The sequence below is a fragment of the Dama dama genome, chromosome 10 (assembly GCF_033118175.1).
Source record: "Dama dama isolate Ldn47 chromosome 10, ASM3311817v1, whole genome shotgun sequence".
In the NCBI taxonomy this organism is placed as follows: domain Eukaryota; kingdom Metazoa; phylum Chordata; class Mammalia; order Artiodactyla; family Cervidae; genus Dama; species Dama dama.
In genome coordinates, this window is record NC_083690.1 from 14892532 (window position 1) to 14911796 (window position 19265).

A 19265-nucleotide genomic window follows, 5' to 3' on the forward strand; every position below is an offset into this window, starting at 1 on the left:
ACTTAAGTAAAGCTCTCATGCCATGTTTGGTACATGGTAAACACTCTGTAATTGTTATCTGACAATACTCCAGCTCACCCTCCCCAAAAGCCAAAGATTCCCATCAAGGTTGGCAGTTCAAGTCAATAGTGTCCTTCACTATGTCTCCGAGCTCACAGATACAAAGATGGAAAGCACAACCAAGTCCAAAAACAGATCAGAATTTGCTGTAATGCTGCCCTTGCAAACATGGCACATCTTCATGGGAGAGACAGTTTTATGACATGCCTCTCTGGTCACAATGATATTGACAGATGCTGAGAGAATGAGGTTTGCTGAACCTGCTTTAGACTAAACTCTCCTTACTGGAATATTATGTAGAAATAATGCGATAAAACTGTAATTCATAAATAGTTATTTCCTAGAACCATTTTGTAAGTGAGTATCAAAAACGTTACAACAGAATCAAAAGCATGAGTGGAAATTAACAATGAAAAAGCTATAATTGTTTTTATATCAATACAATGCTCTTTAAGCAAGAATTCTTTAACCTCAGTAAGTATCGAATATTAGATTTTAAGCTTAAAAAAAAAAACTGTTTTAACGTGATAGCCAACTAAGTCATGGCCTCTATTCTACTACCAGCTGAGACACTTATTTCCAAAATCAATTATTTCCATTATACTGCCCATTATATTATTAGAGGAAAGGTCTAGGTTTTCTCCCCCCACCCTTTTCTTAATTCCTTTTTTGGACTATTCCAGAAAGGGAAGCAAATAACTGTATTCTTGGCTGCTTTAGTACCTTCCATTGTCAATTTCTGAGCCATTAGCCCTGTTATCAATTTCTCAGGAAGCTGCAGGCTACATCTAATGGGATGTTAATTACAATACCAGCAGCATGACTGAGATCAACAGGAACCAAGGAAGTAACTAACACCTGAAAGGTTCACCAAACACATGGGTGGAACCATGGCCAGATATGGCAAACATTTCCACCCCGGAGAAACGTCCCTCCCTTCTCTGGTTTTCCTCACCACTGCTGTCCAGTGCCTAAGCTACCTCTGAAGGAGGCAGAGGTGAAGCCCCCTCCTTCCTCATCTGTAAACCCAGTTCTTGGGCTTTCCTGAGACAAAAAGTATATTTTCACTCTACCCCTGACAATTAATCACCAGCTCTTTGTCTTCGCTTAAACCAAAAGGAAGACCCATAAAGTTTGGGGACAATTCCAAGATTAAGAAACAAAAAGTCCTGAAGATGCCATTGCTAAACTTCTCAATAAACAGGCTACTCAATCCTACCCGTGCAAGGTAGAGTTAGGATTAGAAGACCATCTTTATTTAGAAAACAGCAACTCAACCAAGGGTATGAGCAAGTTAATTCAGCCAAAATTTATAAATGTACAATTTATTTAGTTTCTAGAATAGTTTTACCTTTCTTCCATAATAGACATCCATAATTATCATTGAGAGTGTGGAGCTTTCTACGATCATTTATATTCTTACCAACTTTAGGAGGGTTGAAAGGTGTCTCTTTTAACCGCTTTTCCAATTCTGCAAGGGATGTGTTGTTAATGATATCCTGCAAACCAGGAAACACAGGGAGGAGCTGTCATCATCTCAGAGCAACATTTACTAGAGATTCATGAACAATCAGGACCAAAAAAAAAAAGTACCTAGTACTGCCCCCTTGTGTTCTTTAAAGAAACACAGGAGTCCTTCTTCTCAATATAAGAGAGAAACCACAAGTTTAATTTCCACCATATGGAAAGTACAGCCACATGAAAAGTTTTTATAGATGTGTTAAGTATCTACAGACCTTTGGCCAGAAAGCTATACTGTTCTGGCATTCATTTCACTCAGCCATATAAAGTCACTTCAGAAAGAAGCAAATGATTATATTTTTACCTGAATTCTCTTGATTAGACTATATACCCAAAATATGTAAAATAAGGAAAAGGAAAGAGTGTATGCATCTGTAATCTATTCAAAAATTCATTATATGTTTTAACATAAAAAATTTACATTCAGAAGGAAAAAACCCTCACAGTTCCACTACCCAAAGACAACTGCTATTGACATTTGATGTATTTATTTCTAGTCTTTCCTCAATTTCTTTTTTATCTTTTTTGTTTTTTCAGAGAACAAAAGGTGGTTAAGGAGAAGGTGTATTGGAAAATGACATTCATTAATTGACCAGAATTCTAAAGCTGTAAGCAGCAATCTGGAAAATTTCAAACTATAATTTATCAATAATAATTCTGATTTTTAAAATACCTTAAAAGGTTGTGTGCTGGCCATCAATTTTGTATCCAAGAGCCTAAAAACAGAAGAATTTTTTAAAAAGGTAAACAATGGACAGCAATGTTCAAAATGTACTTTACTCCAATGAATAACAGTGGACGGGGGCATCAGGCACATCAGGCATCTGCGTCTCCACCACGTCGGACTGTGGATGAGGTCCCCTCACCCGGGCACTTCATCACAAGGCTGCAGGAAGCCCACAGCCAGAGCACACGCTCCAGAGGGCGCGGGCTCACACTGACATCGGGGTGAGTCAAACATCCTCATGTGTTTGCACGTGGCTCAAACACTGCTGCAGGGCTGATGCTCCCAAGCTCTCATCCTCTCCTACCACTATCCAGATCTGTACCATATAGTATCCTAGAGGGTCAAAAACTGCATTTGCAGTCTCATACAACTGTTATTTCTCACTACTCTGCTTCAGAGATTGCGATAGAAAAAAAAGAGACACACACACACACACTCGTAGGAAAATACTATTTCCTCTCACATAAATACAAGTACTGCAGATAATTGGGCAGAAACAGTCTGGCTGAAACAGCGACTGCTCCAAGCCCTCTGCAGACAGGTCCTCGGATACAGACTCTTGCTCTGAGGGCTCCATGCGGCTGACGTGGGATCTATCAGAACACACCATACTAACCATGGACAACACCAACAGGCTAAGGCACTGACAAAGTTGAGAAAAAGGAGTTCTCTAGCCAGGCAGTTTTTGACCGATGACAGGATACTCTCAACATATCCAACTCTATCCAACTCTATATTCAACTGTCTTCAATACTCAACTGAATACCCTCAACTGGATGCTTCACTGTGACAAGGTTCACCCAACAGACAAGGTAGGTAAGCGCCAACTCAAGCAGACCTCACAGGTCCCTCAGAGGCAGGATGAGAAAAAAAGCAGCTGCTGTCCATTTTCACCCTTGGGTCAAATTCTGATTTTTACATTTTAACAACAAACATCATCAACATTTGTAAAAGCAAACCATCAGCAAGGTGGAGCTATTAAGCCATTTTCCAGCTTATGAAAACTGAATTGTGACCATGATCTAATGGTTTTAATAAATTACTGTATACCTTTGTGTAATTATGGATGCCCAGATGGCTGTTTTAAACCAAAGGCAAATCCTCAAGGAAAGCTTACCTGGGGAAAACACATGTTGTCATCTCCTTAAATTCATTTAAGTCCTAAAAAACAAGAACGTGACCTGTTATGATTTTACTGGTATATTTGCAATATTTAAAACAAATATTTCAAGTCCCATGGTTCTCTTCTCAAACCATGATACCAACACAGGCCCCTGAAGCTAAACCGTCAGGCCCATTTCTCACTAATATCTAAAAATTTGGGCAATTCCTCACTGATTGGGAATCATATGACCTGATACTAAAATTCTGCATAAACAAAATAGATATGTGAGCATTTTATGGCTGAAACAGAAGAGTTCGGGAAAAGGGTTTCTATTATATGTAGAAAACTATCAGTAATACTTCTATTACACAACTCACCGTAAAGTGAGACATGTAGAGTTATTTAAATAAAATGGTTCACAGTATCTTGTGATAAAGCATAATGGACAAGAATGTGAAAAGGAATATTTATGTTTAACTGAGTCACTTTGCTGTACAGCAGAAATGAACACACTACAAATCAACTGTACTTCAATAAAATTCTTAAAAAAATAAAATAAAGTGGTTCATGCAGGAAATGGACATACTGTAAACTGGATCATACTTTTAATGGAAACACCATTGAAATATTGGTTAAAATGGCCACTAAAACACAGACTTTCCAATACACATGATTCTTGCTTTAACTACTTGGAAAATTGCTTAAGTGGCACCAATAGCAAATGCCTAAATTAGGCAATTCATTTCCCAAGTTTATTTGATCAGGAAGTCTAGAGCTGGAATGAGATTGCTCTCATTTTGAATTAACTTATTTATATACATAATTGCCATACTGCACTGCCTACTCATACTCCTGACCCACTGTGACTACAGTTCTCTTCAGCGTTATTCATGCTTCACAGGAAACTGCCATTTCCCATTAGCTTTTCGAGCCTGTAAATACAGTCTGTATTTAGCTAGCTTGAAGTATTTACCAGCTTTTCAATGGCTATCGTTAAATTAATGAACAATACACGAATAAGCGGTTTCAGTGCTAAGTCAAACAAAAAGACAATAAAGAGTGTAATCTCTCAGTTTAGAAAGTCTCACAAGCAAGAAAAAAATTAGAATTAGGGCCAGTTCCAGGGTCAGCATATAGCAAGGTAGACCAATGCCTTCTAAAAGGTCATGCTGAATGAAGTAGCAAGACTTTTAAGAAAAGACTCTTCCCCTAAAAACCTGCCCCCAAATATAGATTCTTTAGTGCACTTTTAAATACAACATTTGGTAACAGTGTATGTAAAAGTTCTATCATTTTAATTAGGCTTGTTCCTTTACTGTCATCACTTCTTCCAAAGGTGGATGGAAGAAAACCATTTTCTCCTTCTGACAATGACAGAACACAAAGAAGTTACATAACATACTCGGGCCTTAGTAATAAAGCAAGGGATAAAACCACTTACCCTAACCCACCTTCTACTTTGCAATAAATCATATTCTCTTTCCAGTAGAATTTGATTGAAAACTAGCTACATGCAAGATAACATTGATTAAGTTCTTACATACAAAGGCTATGCTAGGCATTTAGACACATATAATAAAAAGGTCACACTCCCTGTCCAAAGAGGGAATCACTTAGGGAGAAAAGTGGAGTAAGATGTAAAGGCAAAATTTACGCAACAGAAGAGGTACACGGTTCTCTGGCAGTTCAGAGAAAGGAAAGATCACTCTTGGGCAAGGCAGCAAGCAGGGAAAAGGTGTACACCCAAAGAGGCACACACTGGACCTGGGTAAGATGGGTAAAGCCGTAAATAGCAAACACTGAGAAAAGCCAGAGGAAATTCAAGTTGAAGGATTTCATATACCAAAAATTACAGACATGCAAAAGCACACAACGTTTTCTGGGGGTTGAAAAATGAGTCAGTCTGGCTGGGAGGAAGGACAAAAACGGGTCCAGACTACACAAGGTTGGGCCAGATCACAGAAGGCTTGATAATGCCAGGCTAAAAAGAATCAACTGTATAGAAAAACAAAGAACATGGGATTAACTCAGAATTTAACTCAGGGTCAGTGATGTGGACAGAGCCATACATCAGGAGATTACAAAGCTGACACAGTTGGAAGACACTCATTTGTTAAATCAGTACTTAATGCCTGTTACAAGCCAAGCTCTGTTTGGTGTTTGAAACACCTATAAACACAGCATTAAATACACTTTCCTTACAGATAACTTCACTGCTCTGAAGGTCAAAAAGCCGTGAGAAAGGTTACTACTATTCAGTCAATAGGCTGCAGAAATAGGAACAGGCTTCCCAATAGACCTGCGGTACTCAGTGTTGGAATTTTCCAAAGAAAAGTAATCAAGATGCTGAAGGAACGACGCATTGTGAGAAACGTGAAGTAACTGAGGCTTTGCAGATGTATAAATGACACCGAACTCTAAAGTAGGTATTATCCAATCCAGAAGCCGTAAAAGGTGAATCTGGTGGTATACGCAGACACAGCAGTAGAGAATGGACTTGCGGACAGGGCGGGGGAAGCAGAGGGTAGGACGAATTGAGTAGCGCTGACACCACCATGTGCAAAACAGCTAGCTAGTGGGAAGCTGCTGTGTAACACAGGGAGCCCAGCCTGGTGCTCTGTGATGACCTAGAGGGACAGGGTCGGGGGAGGGAAGAGAGGCTCAAGAGGGAGGGGGGATATATATATAATTATAGCTGATTCGAGTTGTTGTATGGCAGAAACCAACACAATATTGAAAAGCAATTATCTTCCAATTAAAAAAAAAATCTGGTGGTACAATAGTTTAAAGCAGAGGCTGGAAAACCACAGTCTGCAGGCCCAATCTGGCCTATCACCTATTTTTAAATAAAATTTTTCTGGGACAAAGTCATACCCATTTGTTGACACACTGCATTCTACAGCAGTTTTCAGGTGACAATGAAAATCTTAAAGAGTCCTGACAAAGACTAGTCAGCCCGGAAAGCCCCAAATATTTTACTATCTGACCCTTTATAGAAAAAGTTTGCCAACCTCTGTTTAAAGGATGGGCTGAAGGTTAAAGTGAGGCAGGGAATCCTGCCTGGAGTTTGCCAACTTCAGATGAGGAATAAGGCTACTTGCTACTTGAAATGGAAAGAATCCAGATGTGAGAGACAGCCTGGAGACAAAACTGCCAGGATTTTCTAACTGGCCAGATCTGGGGGACAGAGGAAGAGCCAAAACAGATGTTAAAAACCATGTTGGTGACTGGGTATCATTTACAGTAAAGCAATCAGGAGAAAGAACGGGTTTGGAGACAGAAGGAGAGAAAGGTTACGTTAAGTTGCACACCCTGTTTGTGACACATGAATTTTAAACCCCACTCATTCTGAAAGCTACCCAGGTAGAGACGTGTGGGGTCAGTGTAAACTGTGACCGGATCTGAGGAGAGATGCCAGCTGGAGAGGAAGATGTCGGTGTCTTCAACTGAAGTTCTAGAAGGCGGGTGAGATCACTAAAGGACAGAAAACATGGGGAGTAAATGAAGGAGAGGCACTGCAGTGATGAGCAGCAGTAAGATGAGGCCCTAGGCAGTCAGGGAGTGAAGAGGAGGAGAGAGAGAGAAGCCCTTCTCCCGGACTCTGTGCTTTGGTGCCCTGCGATCGCACGGCTCCAAGAGTCCCAAAACACCAAGGTCCACAGAGAATCTAAGGGTTACCTTGCAAGAGGCAACCAAGACTTTTACACAACCTGACCCAGTCTACAGACCTCTAGCACCACTACCCACCCCCGCCCCCCACCCCTACCCCAGCCACCCCTGCTTCAGCGCCCTGCTGTGGCTCACGTTAGCAGTATCAAACCTGAAGACCACATCTGCGGCTCAGCAACCCCTGCTCAGCACTAACTGAGCAAACAAACCTCCGGCATCAAGACGAAACAAATGTTTAACCTCGCTCCAGCAATGGCAGATGTCCGAAGATCCTTTAAAATCTCTTCAAAAACATTCAACCAAGTGCAGGAGACTGTCCCTCGGGGACAGGTGCAGACAAGGGAACGGCACCCCACAAAGAACACTTTCTCAGTATTGAAGATGAGAATTTTTAACACAGGCTGACAAGTCACTCACCGCGGGCAGAGGGCAGTAGAACTGATGAACCGTGTGCATGACATCCAAGAGCATGTTGTGTCCAATGACAAGCTTCCCCTGAAAAAAGTCAAGGTTAGGAAAGACTCCTTGGTGCAAAATTGTATCAGGGCTTTTTATTGAAGAGCTCAAAAAAACAGAAAATGCTAAGTATCTTGAAATGTATGGCTTGGTTCCATGAGGATTTTGTACTAAACTTACTTTTTGACACTAAGGGGAAAAAAAAATGTATAAAGATATGCAAATAAAGAAATTTGGGCTGGCTTCATTCCTCTTCTAGTGTAAAATCCAGAATGCAAAGTAAAAGCTCCAAATGACTTTGATTTCATTGATCTTTTTCTCTGATTTTATTCATTTTCTACCCAAAAGAATCAGAAGTAGTAAAATTTTTACTAACACAAGAATCAGAAGTAGCAAAATTTTTATTAAAGAGCTCAAAAATGTAACTGAAAATGCTAGATACCTTGAACTGTCAAATAATTTGTGAACAAACTCCAAATATCTATTTCAGAAATGTATTCTTCAAAACAACTCACTCATTTTCAAAAGACACACTCATAACAATGCTAGAAGGTAAAAAATAACTAACTTTATTAAATAGAATGTTTTCATTTCCTTCATCATGTATGTCAAATTCCACAGGGCTTGTTTCGAAATATTGTTTCCAATGAAATTCACTGCTCTTCAACCAACGAGGTACAATATATGTGCAATAAATTAGTCCATTTTGATAAAAATTAAACTGCAAAAATGGAACATCAATTTAGATTTAGCTAGCCAGGTGACAGCATTTTTAACATAAAGCATCTGGAGCTTTTCTCTATGTCCCAGTGGACCTTCAGAGCAATACTCCTTGACTCACAAAGGTAAGCGTAATCCTCTGAAATAAATAATTCTATACAAAATCTCCCAAATCCAACAGATGAGCTATCCTCTCAGCTCAGTGTGTGGGCCATTCTGAATATCTATACAGTGCTAAGATACCAAGTATTGATCGAAACCACAGAGAAGGAAGAAACCCAAAATGGAAGCCCTAAAAGATAAACCTAACTGTATTATAAATGAAGCCCTCGACCATACTGAAGGTGGCTGGGAAGAACAGAAGTAACATCAACAAAGCAGATAACAAGAACTGCAATTCCCAGTGTTGGAGGGAAAAAAGTTACAAAGAAGAAGAGAGAGTAGGTTAAAAGTAAACCCTGTGGTACTGGACTAGAATCTGTCGTGTATCAGTATAAATTCATTTTTTAAAATATGCATGTAAGTCAGACACGGAAACACCAACGTGTGTAAACACGCGTGGCCACACACATGTATCATTCTCGGCTCCGTGCAGGGAGGGGAACTAGTAGTAGTAACACCACAGCAGCCCAGCACCAGAACTTGGTTTCTAAAAGGAACCCGGGCTCCTTGGAGAAGTCATTGATTCTAGAGCTGAGGAAAGGAAGATACAAGATGAGTGTGGAATATCTTGTGACGTCAGAAAGTAAGGAGGTGCTCAGAAAAGGAAGGGGCTTGTTACAGGCGAGCCAGCCTGAAGAAGCACCAATGGCCCATGTGGTACCATCCGAGCAACAAAATAAATGATAAGAACACTAGATTAAAATCTGTAGAGGGACCTCCCTCATGGTCCAGGGCTTAGGAATCCACCTGTCAATGCAGGGGACACGGTTCGATCGCTGGTCCAGGAAGACCCCACAGGCTATGGGGCAGCTAGCCCGTGTGCCACAACGTCAGAAGCCTGCATCTCTAGGGCCCATGCTCCACAACAAGAGAAGCCACTGCACCGGGAAGCCGTGCACCGCAACCAGAGAAAAGTAGCCCCTGCTCCACTGCAACTAAAGCCCACAGGCGGCAATGAAGACAGCACAGCCAGAAATAAATAAATAAATAATGTTTTTAAATTAAGAGATAAATCTATACAATGGGGACTTCCCTAGTGGTCAAGTGGTTAAGAATTCACCTTCCACTGCAGGGGATGTCAGTTCGATCTCTAATCAGGGAACTAAGATCCTACATGCCTTGGAGTAACTCATCCCGCAAGCCCCAACTACTAAGCCTGTGTGCCACAACTAGAGAGCCTGCACGCTGCAACTAAGACCTGCTGCAGCCAAATAAATAAATTGTTTAAAGATATGTAGAATGAAGTAAGTTTCTCTGAGTCCAAAAAAAAAAAAAAAAGGATTAACAGAAGGGGAGCAGGGGCTGCTCTTCTAGAAGATTTCCAGAAACAAATGGACAAAGAGGGAAACACAAACTCGCCACTAGAATACCACAGTAATGACGGCTGCAGGCAAGATCCACCGACAGATGCTGTCACTGGCAAAAGCTCAAGAAAAAACAGGGTTTTCAGCATCTCAAAATATCGCCCCCAATATACTTATTAACTACAAAAGGGAAAACAGTAACTCTACAGTGCATAGACCCAGCAGACACCACCTGAACTGAGTGATGGGGGTCAACGTCATGAACCATCATTTCTGTGGTCTGCCTGCCAAAACTGTGTCTTCAATCCTACGTGAGAAAAGATCAAACAAATCCAAACCAAGGGACACCTGACACAATTACAATCAATACTCTTTAAAAACATCAAGGTTATAGAAGACAAAGTAAACTACAGACTGCAGAAGACTAAGGAGAAATAACAAGTAAACTCAATGTGGGATCCTAGATAGAACCATCAATAGAAAAAGGACTTAGAGGAAAAACAGGTTAAATTCAAGTTAGCTCATAATATTGTACCAAGGCTAATTTCATGGTTTTGCAACTGTGTGGTTATACAAGACAGTAACATCAGGTGTCGCCAGGTGACGGGCGTATAGAAATCCTCTACCAGTTTTGCAACTTTTCTGTGGGTGAAAAATTAATACGAATTTTTTTTAAAACTAGAGAAAACAGATTCCTTACTAAGAATGACGGGGAAAGAATCTGGTCTAATACAGAGTGTTTACTTGTTCACTGGCTATACAGAGCTCAACTATGTTAGTAGTTGTAAAGTATGTGACTTAAATTTTAAATGTCTGGATCACTAATAAACAGGGCTAAATTTTTATCACGGTATGCTCTGTGACACGCACTACGAATGGTCCACAACTTGCCATGAATCACTCTGCAGAAGAGGGACCACAGAGAGGAAAAATAGAGGCATAGCTGGCTAAAGGATCTGAATTGTTTCTACAAGGCAAACAAATGCCCCCATCTTAGAAAAGCCCCCTAAACCATCATGCTGGTTATGGGAGCTCAAAGCCAACTGCTGCCCCACATCTGTTTCAGGGACAGCTTCAGTCAATCCACCACTGCTCTGAAAACGGCTGGTTAGGTGTGTATAATGTAAGCAAACACAACCAGAAACTCCCCTCTGCTTCTGTGTGGGTGTGTGTGCCTCTCCGTCATGTCCAACTCTTTGTGACCTCATAGACTGTAGCCCACCAGGCTCCTCTGTCCATGGAATATACCAGGCAAGAATACTGGAGTGGGTTGCCATTCCCTTCTCCAAGAGATCTTTCTAATCCAGGGATCAAACCCAAGACTTTTGCATTACAGGCAGATTCTTCACCACTGAGCCACCAGGGAAGCCCTCTCTGCTTCTCTGGATACACACAATCTTGTTGCTATTGATCAGTCATATCCTGACTCTTTGGACTGCAGCACATCAGGCTTCCCTGTCCCCCACCATCTTGTGGAGTTCACCCAAATTAATGTCCATTGAATCAGTGATGCCATCTGACCATCTCATCCTCTGTCAACCTCTTCTCCTTCTGCCTTAAATCTTTCCCAGCATCAGGGTCTTTTCAGACCCTGAATATTCAGGACTGATTTCCTTTAGTTTAGGGCTGACTGCTTTGATCTCCTTGCAGTCCAAGGCACTCACAAGAGTCTTCTCTCCAACACCACAGTTCAAAAGCATCAATTCTTCAGTGCTCAGCGTTTTTTACGGTCCAACTCTCACATCCATACATGACTACTAGAAAAACCGTAACTTTGACTATATGGATCTTTGTTGGCAAAGTGATGTCTCTGCTTTTTAATACGCTATCTAGGTTTGTCACAGCATTTCTTTCAAGGAGCAAGTGTCTTTTAATTTCATGGCTGCAGTCACCACCTGTAGTGATTTTGGAGCCCAAGAAAAAGTCTGTCATTGTTTCCATTGTTTCCCCATCTATTTGCCATGAAGTGATGGGACCAGATGCCATGATCTTAGTTTTTTGAAATGTTGAGTTCTAAACTAGCTTTGTGGCTACTTCTCAAGAGACCCACACCTTTGTTTTTCTCCAGGCTCATCCCTGGTTCTATTCTGTTCCAGTAATATCATTTACTTGAAAGAGCTCCTGAGGAGCCAGCCCTTCTCTCTCTCAAGGTCTAAGTTCTGTTTACCCCTTCCCAGGGCCAGTGGCTGCTTCCCCAAAAGTGCTCCTATGTGACAAGGCTGCACCTACTATTGAGACAACCACGGACTCCTGAAGCACCGCCCTCAAGCTTCCCCGATGCAGGGCTCAGCATTTAAGGGACAAGATGACTCCTCCAGGGAGACAAATCCTTCTCCCTAGGCCAGCTACTCAAGGACAAGGAAGTCTCAGACTCCAGGAAGTTTAGCATCAGGCAAGCAGTGTGACTTGGATGGGTAACTCAACAGAACAACCAGCAGCAAGACCCAGTTTCTCTCTGCAAGATGGGTGTGCTTCTTTTCTTAAAGGATGTAAGAAACAAGGGAAAATATCTACTATATCTATCACAGAATCCTCCAGCACATTTACATAAACAGTTGACACATTTTTTAAATGCATCAAATGTTATCAAGATATAATTAATTCAGGGCTTCTCTGGGGTAGTGGTAAAGAATCTGCCTGCCAATACAGGAGACACAGGTTCAATCCCTGGCCCGGGAAGATCCCACATGCTGGGGAGCAACTAAGCCCGTGTGCCACAACCATCACGCCTGTGCTCTAGAGCCCAGGAGATGCAACTACTGAGCCCATGTGCCGTGACTACTGAAGCCCACGTGGTCTGGAGCCTGTGCTCCACAACAAGAGAAGTCACCGCAATGAGACGCCTGCGCATCGCAACTAGAGAGTAGCCCCTACTTGCCGAAACGAGAAAAGCCCTCATGGCAACAAAGACCCAGCACAGCCAAAATAAATAAATAAATAAGATTATTTTAAAAACAAAGATACAAGATTCAATTAAGTGGAAGAATTCAACACAATTATTTTTATCCTCTAGATTTCTTTTAATGAAGGAATACAAGGTTTCAAACACTGGATTATTTCTCCTCATATTCTTTAGTTTGCTATTCTGCTTCTTGTTGGTTTTGAGAATAATAAATATCAGTTTCATGGAGCCACATAAGGCCATCACAGTATAATCCTCTTCTGCATTTTAATAGAAATGCTTTCTGAAAAAATGGTTTGGATGTAATTCAGCAATTACGATGTCACACTGAGCACATTATGACAACAAGCTATCTTTATGAAGTTCTAACTTCTCCCTCCAGACCAGGAAAACATTCTAACATCAATGTGACCAGATGATGGATTTGCAGTGATAACTTGGCATTTCACAGTAAATGTTATGTCCAGGAAATTAATTACAAAGTGTGTTTCACTTACCGAATTAGCAATGGCATGAATGACTCTAGAAAATCCCACGGCATCATTCAGTTCTTCCTAATTTAAAAACAAAACAAAACACCAACTATTGAAATATATATGTTCCTTATTTGAATGAGTTCTTTATTGAATCGAGGCAAAAAAAAAAAAAACCAGAGACTGAAATTTTATATCCAGTTAGATGACTTTTGTTTGCTTTGAGTCCATCACCCCCAAACAAGTGTGTTGGAAATGATTTCTGCATGTACCATTTTTCTGTTTCAGAGAGAGGGCTGAGCAAGTGGCAAACTATTCACTAGTTACTAAGATAACAGTGCTAGGGTATACCCATCACTTCCAATCAACTGTTGAAATTTCCACATCCCTCAAGCTGCCTTGAGGGGCTTCCTGGTGGCTCAGCAGTAAAGAATCCATCTGCCAAGGCAGGAGACATGGGTTCAATCCCTGGGTCAGAAAGATCCCCTAGAGGAAGAAATGGCAACCCATTCCAGTATTCTTGCCTGGGTAATCCCATGGACAGAGGAACCTGGTGGGCTACAGTCCATAGGGTTGCAGAGTCCGATACAACTTAAGGACTAAACGAGAAGTTGCCTTATAAACAGGGACTTTTTAAAAGCTGCCACCTGCTGGCCAAATCAATACTGCATTCCATTCTGAGGAGAACCACTCAGACCATCTGTTAATCAAGAATTCTCTGATTTTTTTTTTTTTCCTGAGTGAGTGCTTAGTTGCTCAGTCGTGTCAGACTCTTTTTGACCCCATGAACTGTAGCCCACCAGGCTCCTCTGTCCATGGAATTCTCCAGGCAAGAATACTGAATACTGGAGTGGGTTGCCATTCTCTTCTCTAGGGGATCTTCCCAACCCAAGGATCCTCCTGCGCTACAGGAGGATTCTTTACTAACTGAGCCCCCAGGGAAGCCCCCCTCCCCCACCCTGCTGTCTTTTTTCCTGGTCAAATGCATTTTTACAAAATTTTTATAGCATCACACTGAGACGCATTCCCACTCAGCTTCTTCTCTCCTGTCTTCTTCATGACGGTGCTTAAACAGACTCAATTTCTTTCCTATCCTGAAATCCTTTCCTTAACTCTAAACTCTAGAGAACCATTCTCTTCCTTATCTCTTCACAGCTAAATTACTTAATGACTCTTCTCCTGGGATGTCCCTGGTCCAGGGGTTAAGACTGTGCTTCCATTGCAACGGGCATGGGTTCTACTCCTGGTCAGGGAACTAAGATCCTGCATGCTGTGTGGCATGGTCAAAAATTTAAATTAAAACAAAAAAAAATCACTAGGTCCAGTTTAATTCCCAGGAACCTGCAAGTCCCCTGCTCTCCCACTTCACCCTCACTGAAATTGTTTACCTCCTTAAACTACTCTTGAGTCTGAAAAGCACTGGTGGTTTTGTGGAGAAACTGGAACACTTGTACTTTGTTGATGGGAATGTAAAGTGGTACAGTCACGTGGGAAATAGCATGGTAGTCCCTCAAAAAATTAAAAATAGAATTATCATATGATCCAGCAATTCCACTCCTGGGTATATGCCCCAAAGAACTGAAAGCAAGGACTCAAGAGAGTCCTTGACAACCATGTTCAGAGCAGCATTAGTCACAAGAACCAAAAGACAGAAGCAACACAAGAGTCCATAAACAGGTAAATGGACAAACATAATGTGGTATATAGAATATTATTCAGACTTCAAAAAGAAAGGAAATTGTGATGCATGCTACAATAAAGATGAACCCAGAATGCCATTACGCTAAATGAACAAAGCCAGTAACAGAAAGACAAATACTATCCAATTCCACTTATGTGAGGCATTGAGAGGAGTCAAATTCATAGACAGAAGGTAGAACGGTGGGTACCAGAGGCTGGGGGATGGGAGGAGTGGGAAGTTACTAGTTAATGGGTATAGCGTTTCAATTTTGCAGGATAAAAATAGTCTGGAGATGGATGGTGGTGATGGTTGTAGGACAATGTGAATGTACTTAACAGTACAGAACTGAACACTTCAAAATGGCAAAGATAGTAAATTTCATGTTACATATTTTACCAGAATTAAATTTTTTAAAACAATATTTTTTTTAAAAGAAAAAAAAAAAACCTGTTCTCAAAGCTAAGCCCCTCTAGAGGAGGGCATGGCAACCCACTCCAGTATTCTTGCCTGGAGAATTCCATGGACAGAGGAGCCTGGTGGGCTACAGTCCATCAGGTCGCAAAGAGTTGGACATGAAAGACCATTTAACACTTCCACTCCACTTTCTCCTGTTTAAGGCCACTGGTGTCTCTTAGCTGGTTACTCTTCAGCTTAACTCGTCTTCCTGCTCGAAACCATTCTCCAGAGGACAACCAGAGTGAGGTTCCAACGTAACTATGAGCATGCATCTGTAGGCCCATATTGTCTCAACTTTGTTTTAGGAAAACTAGTTAACCGGGCCTGAATTTAGCCACGGTGAGATCACTTAATGGGCCAAGATGCTCAGTGACACAAAGTCTGAATGATAACCACTAACTCTTGCTCTGAGATGGCTTCACGGACGTGAAGACAGTCCACCGCAATGCCACCCTCACTTTGCTGGCTACGTCTAAATACCTACCCTCATTCTCTTTCAGGTTTTGCTATGAATTCAATTCTTCTATGGTAGAAAATGATTCACTAAATTGAATCTAACAAAAGCTCTACAATTCTCTTGGCATTTCTCACCCAAAGGAAATGAGTGTAGTTCAATCACCTGTTCCTTAGCGTGTTTCTGCTGCTCTCTTCTTCTGCGCTCTTCTTCATCTACTTTGCTGATAACAATATATCGCTCTTTCTAAAAGACATAAGGCAGATATTCAATTTTCTGGAAGCTACCTGACCCTCCTCACCCTCCTGAAATTCAGGTTCTGCCACCATTAGAAGTTATAATTTTTTATCAGTGCACAGTCTTTCAGGGGAAAAACACATTCAAAGTATCTTGAAATGCCACCACAGTTGAGTTGTTGCTTTACAAACTAGAACTCGTCTCCATGTTTCCACGACATTTTCCTATGATTTATTAATTCACCCCAACAGAGTCAATTATAAATATCAAGAGACTGTGAGAGTAGGACACTCCATAATGGACACTAAGATGTTGTATTTGAACATGGATTTCAAAATAGTTGGTTTTAAAATAAAAATTCTATATAACCCATATAAATTTAAATCATTATATTATATACCTAAAATTAATACTGTAAGTCAACCATACCTCAATTTTAGAAATTTCTGTATTATATCTTATTAACATAAGAGAAAAATCCTGGATTTTCCAGTAACTTGTCAGGTAACTAGCATCTTCTTTCTCACACTGCATTCTGGATCAATCAAACACCACAAAATCTCCTGTGTCAAAGTTTGAGATTTATCTTCTAGCAAGATTTAATACATAATCTCTTACTTAATTATACATCTCACTTAAGAACAAGAACCAAATTCTAAAATTCTATAGTTCCGTCAAAGGAACCCACCATCAGCCCACCATTACCCATTTCGGTTCTATCACTGCTCTCTGGGAATACATGATGACAGCATGCTGATGCCCCAGATTCTAAAACCTAATTTTAGTGGCCCATGTAACATGAAGCAATTACTCCAGGAGTACCATGCATACCAGCTTTCTGTGATGATGAGAACACGTACTAACATTTGCATGCTCTCAAGTTCAGTTCCATCTACTACTTTTTAAAAAGCCGTGAGAGAGTAGAGCTCATCATCACCATGTTCATGAGTGGATTTACAAATGAGGAAACTGAGGCTGGCAGCGGGGAAACGACTTGTCCAATGTCGCCCAGCTCATGCGTATGGGAGTCAACTCTGATTTTCAACTTCTTGATCTGATTGCACTTTGTATTTGATTATTGTGGCACTGGTTCAGTGCATTTAATGTTGGCCCTGGATAAGCCTTGGGGTTACCTTTTCAGTTTCTAAAGTCTCAACATGAATGCCTTTGGGATACCTAAAGAAAAGAAAGAAAACTTATCAGTAGATGAGATAATGACAGCTAAGACCCTAAAGTACTTTTAAAACAACTATATAGCTATAATTTCATTACATCAGTTTTATTAAGTATGCAATAAATATTACTACAAGGAAGACTGTAGAGTAAGTTTCAGTTTCCAAATGTTTCCCTATCTCTGCTCTTAGAATACAGCAATGTATCTCATTTCAAATTAAGTTTTTAGGACTTAGGCAGTTTCTGAAATGTCAGGCATCATATAATACAGTCAACACATTACTTCACAGTCAAATCTTGCTTCTAAATGTCACAATGCTTACTTCCTAAGTGAAATTTTGAAGGTCTCTTTAGATGGTTTGGGGCACACACAGGGGAGGTTTGAGATGAGTAACTCTGTGGTAAGCTTGCACAGTAGTTGGCATCTGCCAAGGAGAGGAATCTGGAATCCATGGGGAGTACGTTACAAGGATAACATGAGAGGAAAGGAGCCTGATCAAATAATAATGGCCCTTTTCCTGGTCTGGTCAAAGTAAATTCACTGGCAGATTCTAACGAAAGAACAAGAACCCCAAACAAAGTCAAGTGCAAACATCCATCTCTCCAATCCTGACCTTCAACTGCTAAGTTAAGAGATTCACTTGAAAATATAACTAAACTAATGGAAACACCTCCAGAAAAAAACACATACAAAATTTTGGACATTATTTCAGGAGATTCACAGGCCTCCTGAAACCCACCCATGGTCTAATCCCTGCTTTAGAAAAAGCATTCACCTTTCATTTAATCTACTTTATTTCAGTATTTCTTATAAACAGCAAAAGTATGAAATTAAAAATTTTGTGTACAATGCTACTGAAATATAGTAAAGAAGGCAGCCTAATATAATTAAATATTTTAAGCTGCATAAATTAAATGACAAGAATCTAAGTAAAAATTATCCTGTTTCAAAAAAGAAAAACAAAGACCATTCACCTGAGTATTTCCCAGGTCTTAAAGCCAAACTTTATTATATACCTTCAAAGGTACTACACATACCTTCATATACCTTCAAATAATACTTCAATTTAGGATATGCCAAATCGATCATTAAAAGAAAACTGTAAAGCCTTTACAGCAGCTACTAAGAAGCAAGAGCAAATAAATTAAGCGGGTATTTAACTTAAGAAATTGGGGGGAAAACAGTAACAAAATGAAGCATTGCCCAAGAACACAGTATGGTCAAGTCACCAAAACCAGCAGAACATCAAAAATGAAATAAAGGCTAAAAAACTGCTTTTAATTTTTTAATCCTGGGTCCCTCACAGAGCCCTCATGTATAATATAAACACTTACTTCCAGCTCAAAGTCTGATAAATCAGTTTTCTTTGGAACCTACGAAAACAAATGAAAAGGTATTAATTTGCAATCATTGAAGCAAAATTCAAACTGACCAAGCACTGGTTGGGAAAGACCACATAAGTTTTAAAAGAGGCTTCATTAGAAGTGACAGTTAACATGCAAAAAAGAACAGAGAGGATGCTTGAGGTGGGAGGATTCCTCAGCACCTTTCTTCATCAAAATGCTCTTTACTGGGACTTCCCTGGTGGTCCAGTGGTTAAGAATCCACTTTTCAATGGAGAGGACTCGGGTTTGATCCCTAGTCGGGGAACTAAGGTCCTATATGCCAAGGGGCAATTCAGTCCACACACCACACAAGCTGCGAGACAAGCCCATGTGCCACAACCGTGTCCCGACACAGCCTAATCAATGAACTGAACGTGAAAGTGAAAGTCGCTCCGTCATGTCCAACTCTTTGCGACCCCATGGAACGGTTCATGGAATTCTCCAGGCCAGAATACTGAAGTAGCCATTCCCTTCTCCAAGAGAACTAATGAATTGAAAATGCTCTTTATCACTGCTATTATTATACTGCCTTTATAAAAGAGGCAGAAGTCCTTATCGAACCAAAATATTACCTCCTGTGGCTGTATGAAGAGAATTTTAAGTAGACAGATGCATTAAAACACTTCTGTGAAGCTAGTCACAAAGGAGAAGGAAGGAAAGCAGGCTGTTTCAGTTACTGACTCTTTGAAACACCGATGCTTTTTACTGCAGAGAGAAATGAAAAGGACAGAAATAGCCTAACAATGGACTCTGCTCTTCTGAAGTCTTTCTGTATGAAG

At 40.5% G+C, this 19265-nt stretch overlaps 1 protein-coding gene across 4 annotated transcripts in view; it reads right to left on the reverse strand.

The window, feature by feature from the left end:
* Positions 1-19265, reverse strand: part of PARN (poly(A)-specific ribonuclease) — a 176075-nt gene that overhangs the window by 135837 nt on the left and 20973 nt on the right. For all 4 annotated transcript variants that reach the window (XM_061152875.1, XM_061152877.1, XM_061152876.1 and 1 more), the window contains 8 exons: positions 18436-18474; positions 17061-17103; positions 15856-15936; positions 13124-13180; positions 7500-7577; positions 3426-3469; positions 2255-2297; positions 1484-1559 (listed from right to left, as the gene is read on the reverse strand). In XM_061152875.1, coding sequence (XP_061008858.1) covers positions 1484-1559; positions 2255-2297; positions 3426-3469; positions 7500-7577; positions 13124-13180; positions 15856-15936; positions 17061-17103; positions 18436-18474 — 461 coding nt within the window. The remainder of the gene's footprint in view (positions 1-1483; positions 1560-2254; positions 2298-3425; positions 3470-7499; positions 7578-13123; positions 13181-15855; positions 15937-17060; positions 17104-18435; positions 18475-19265) is intronic.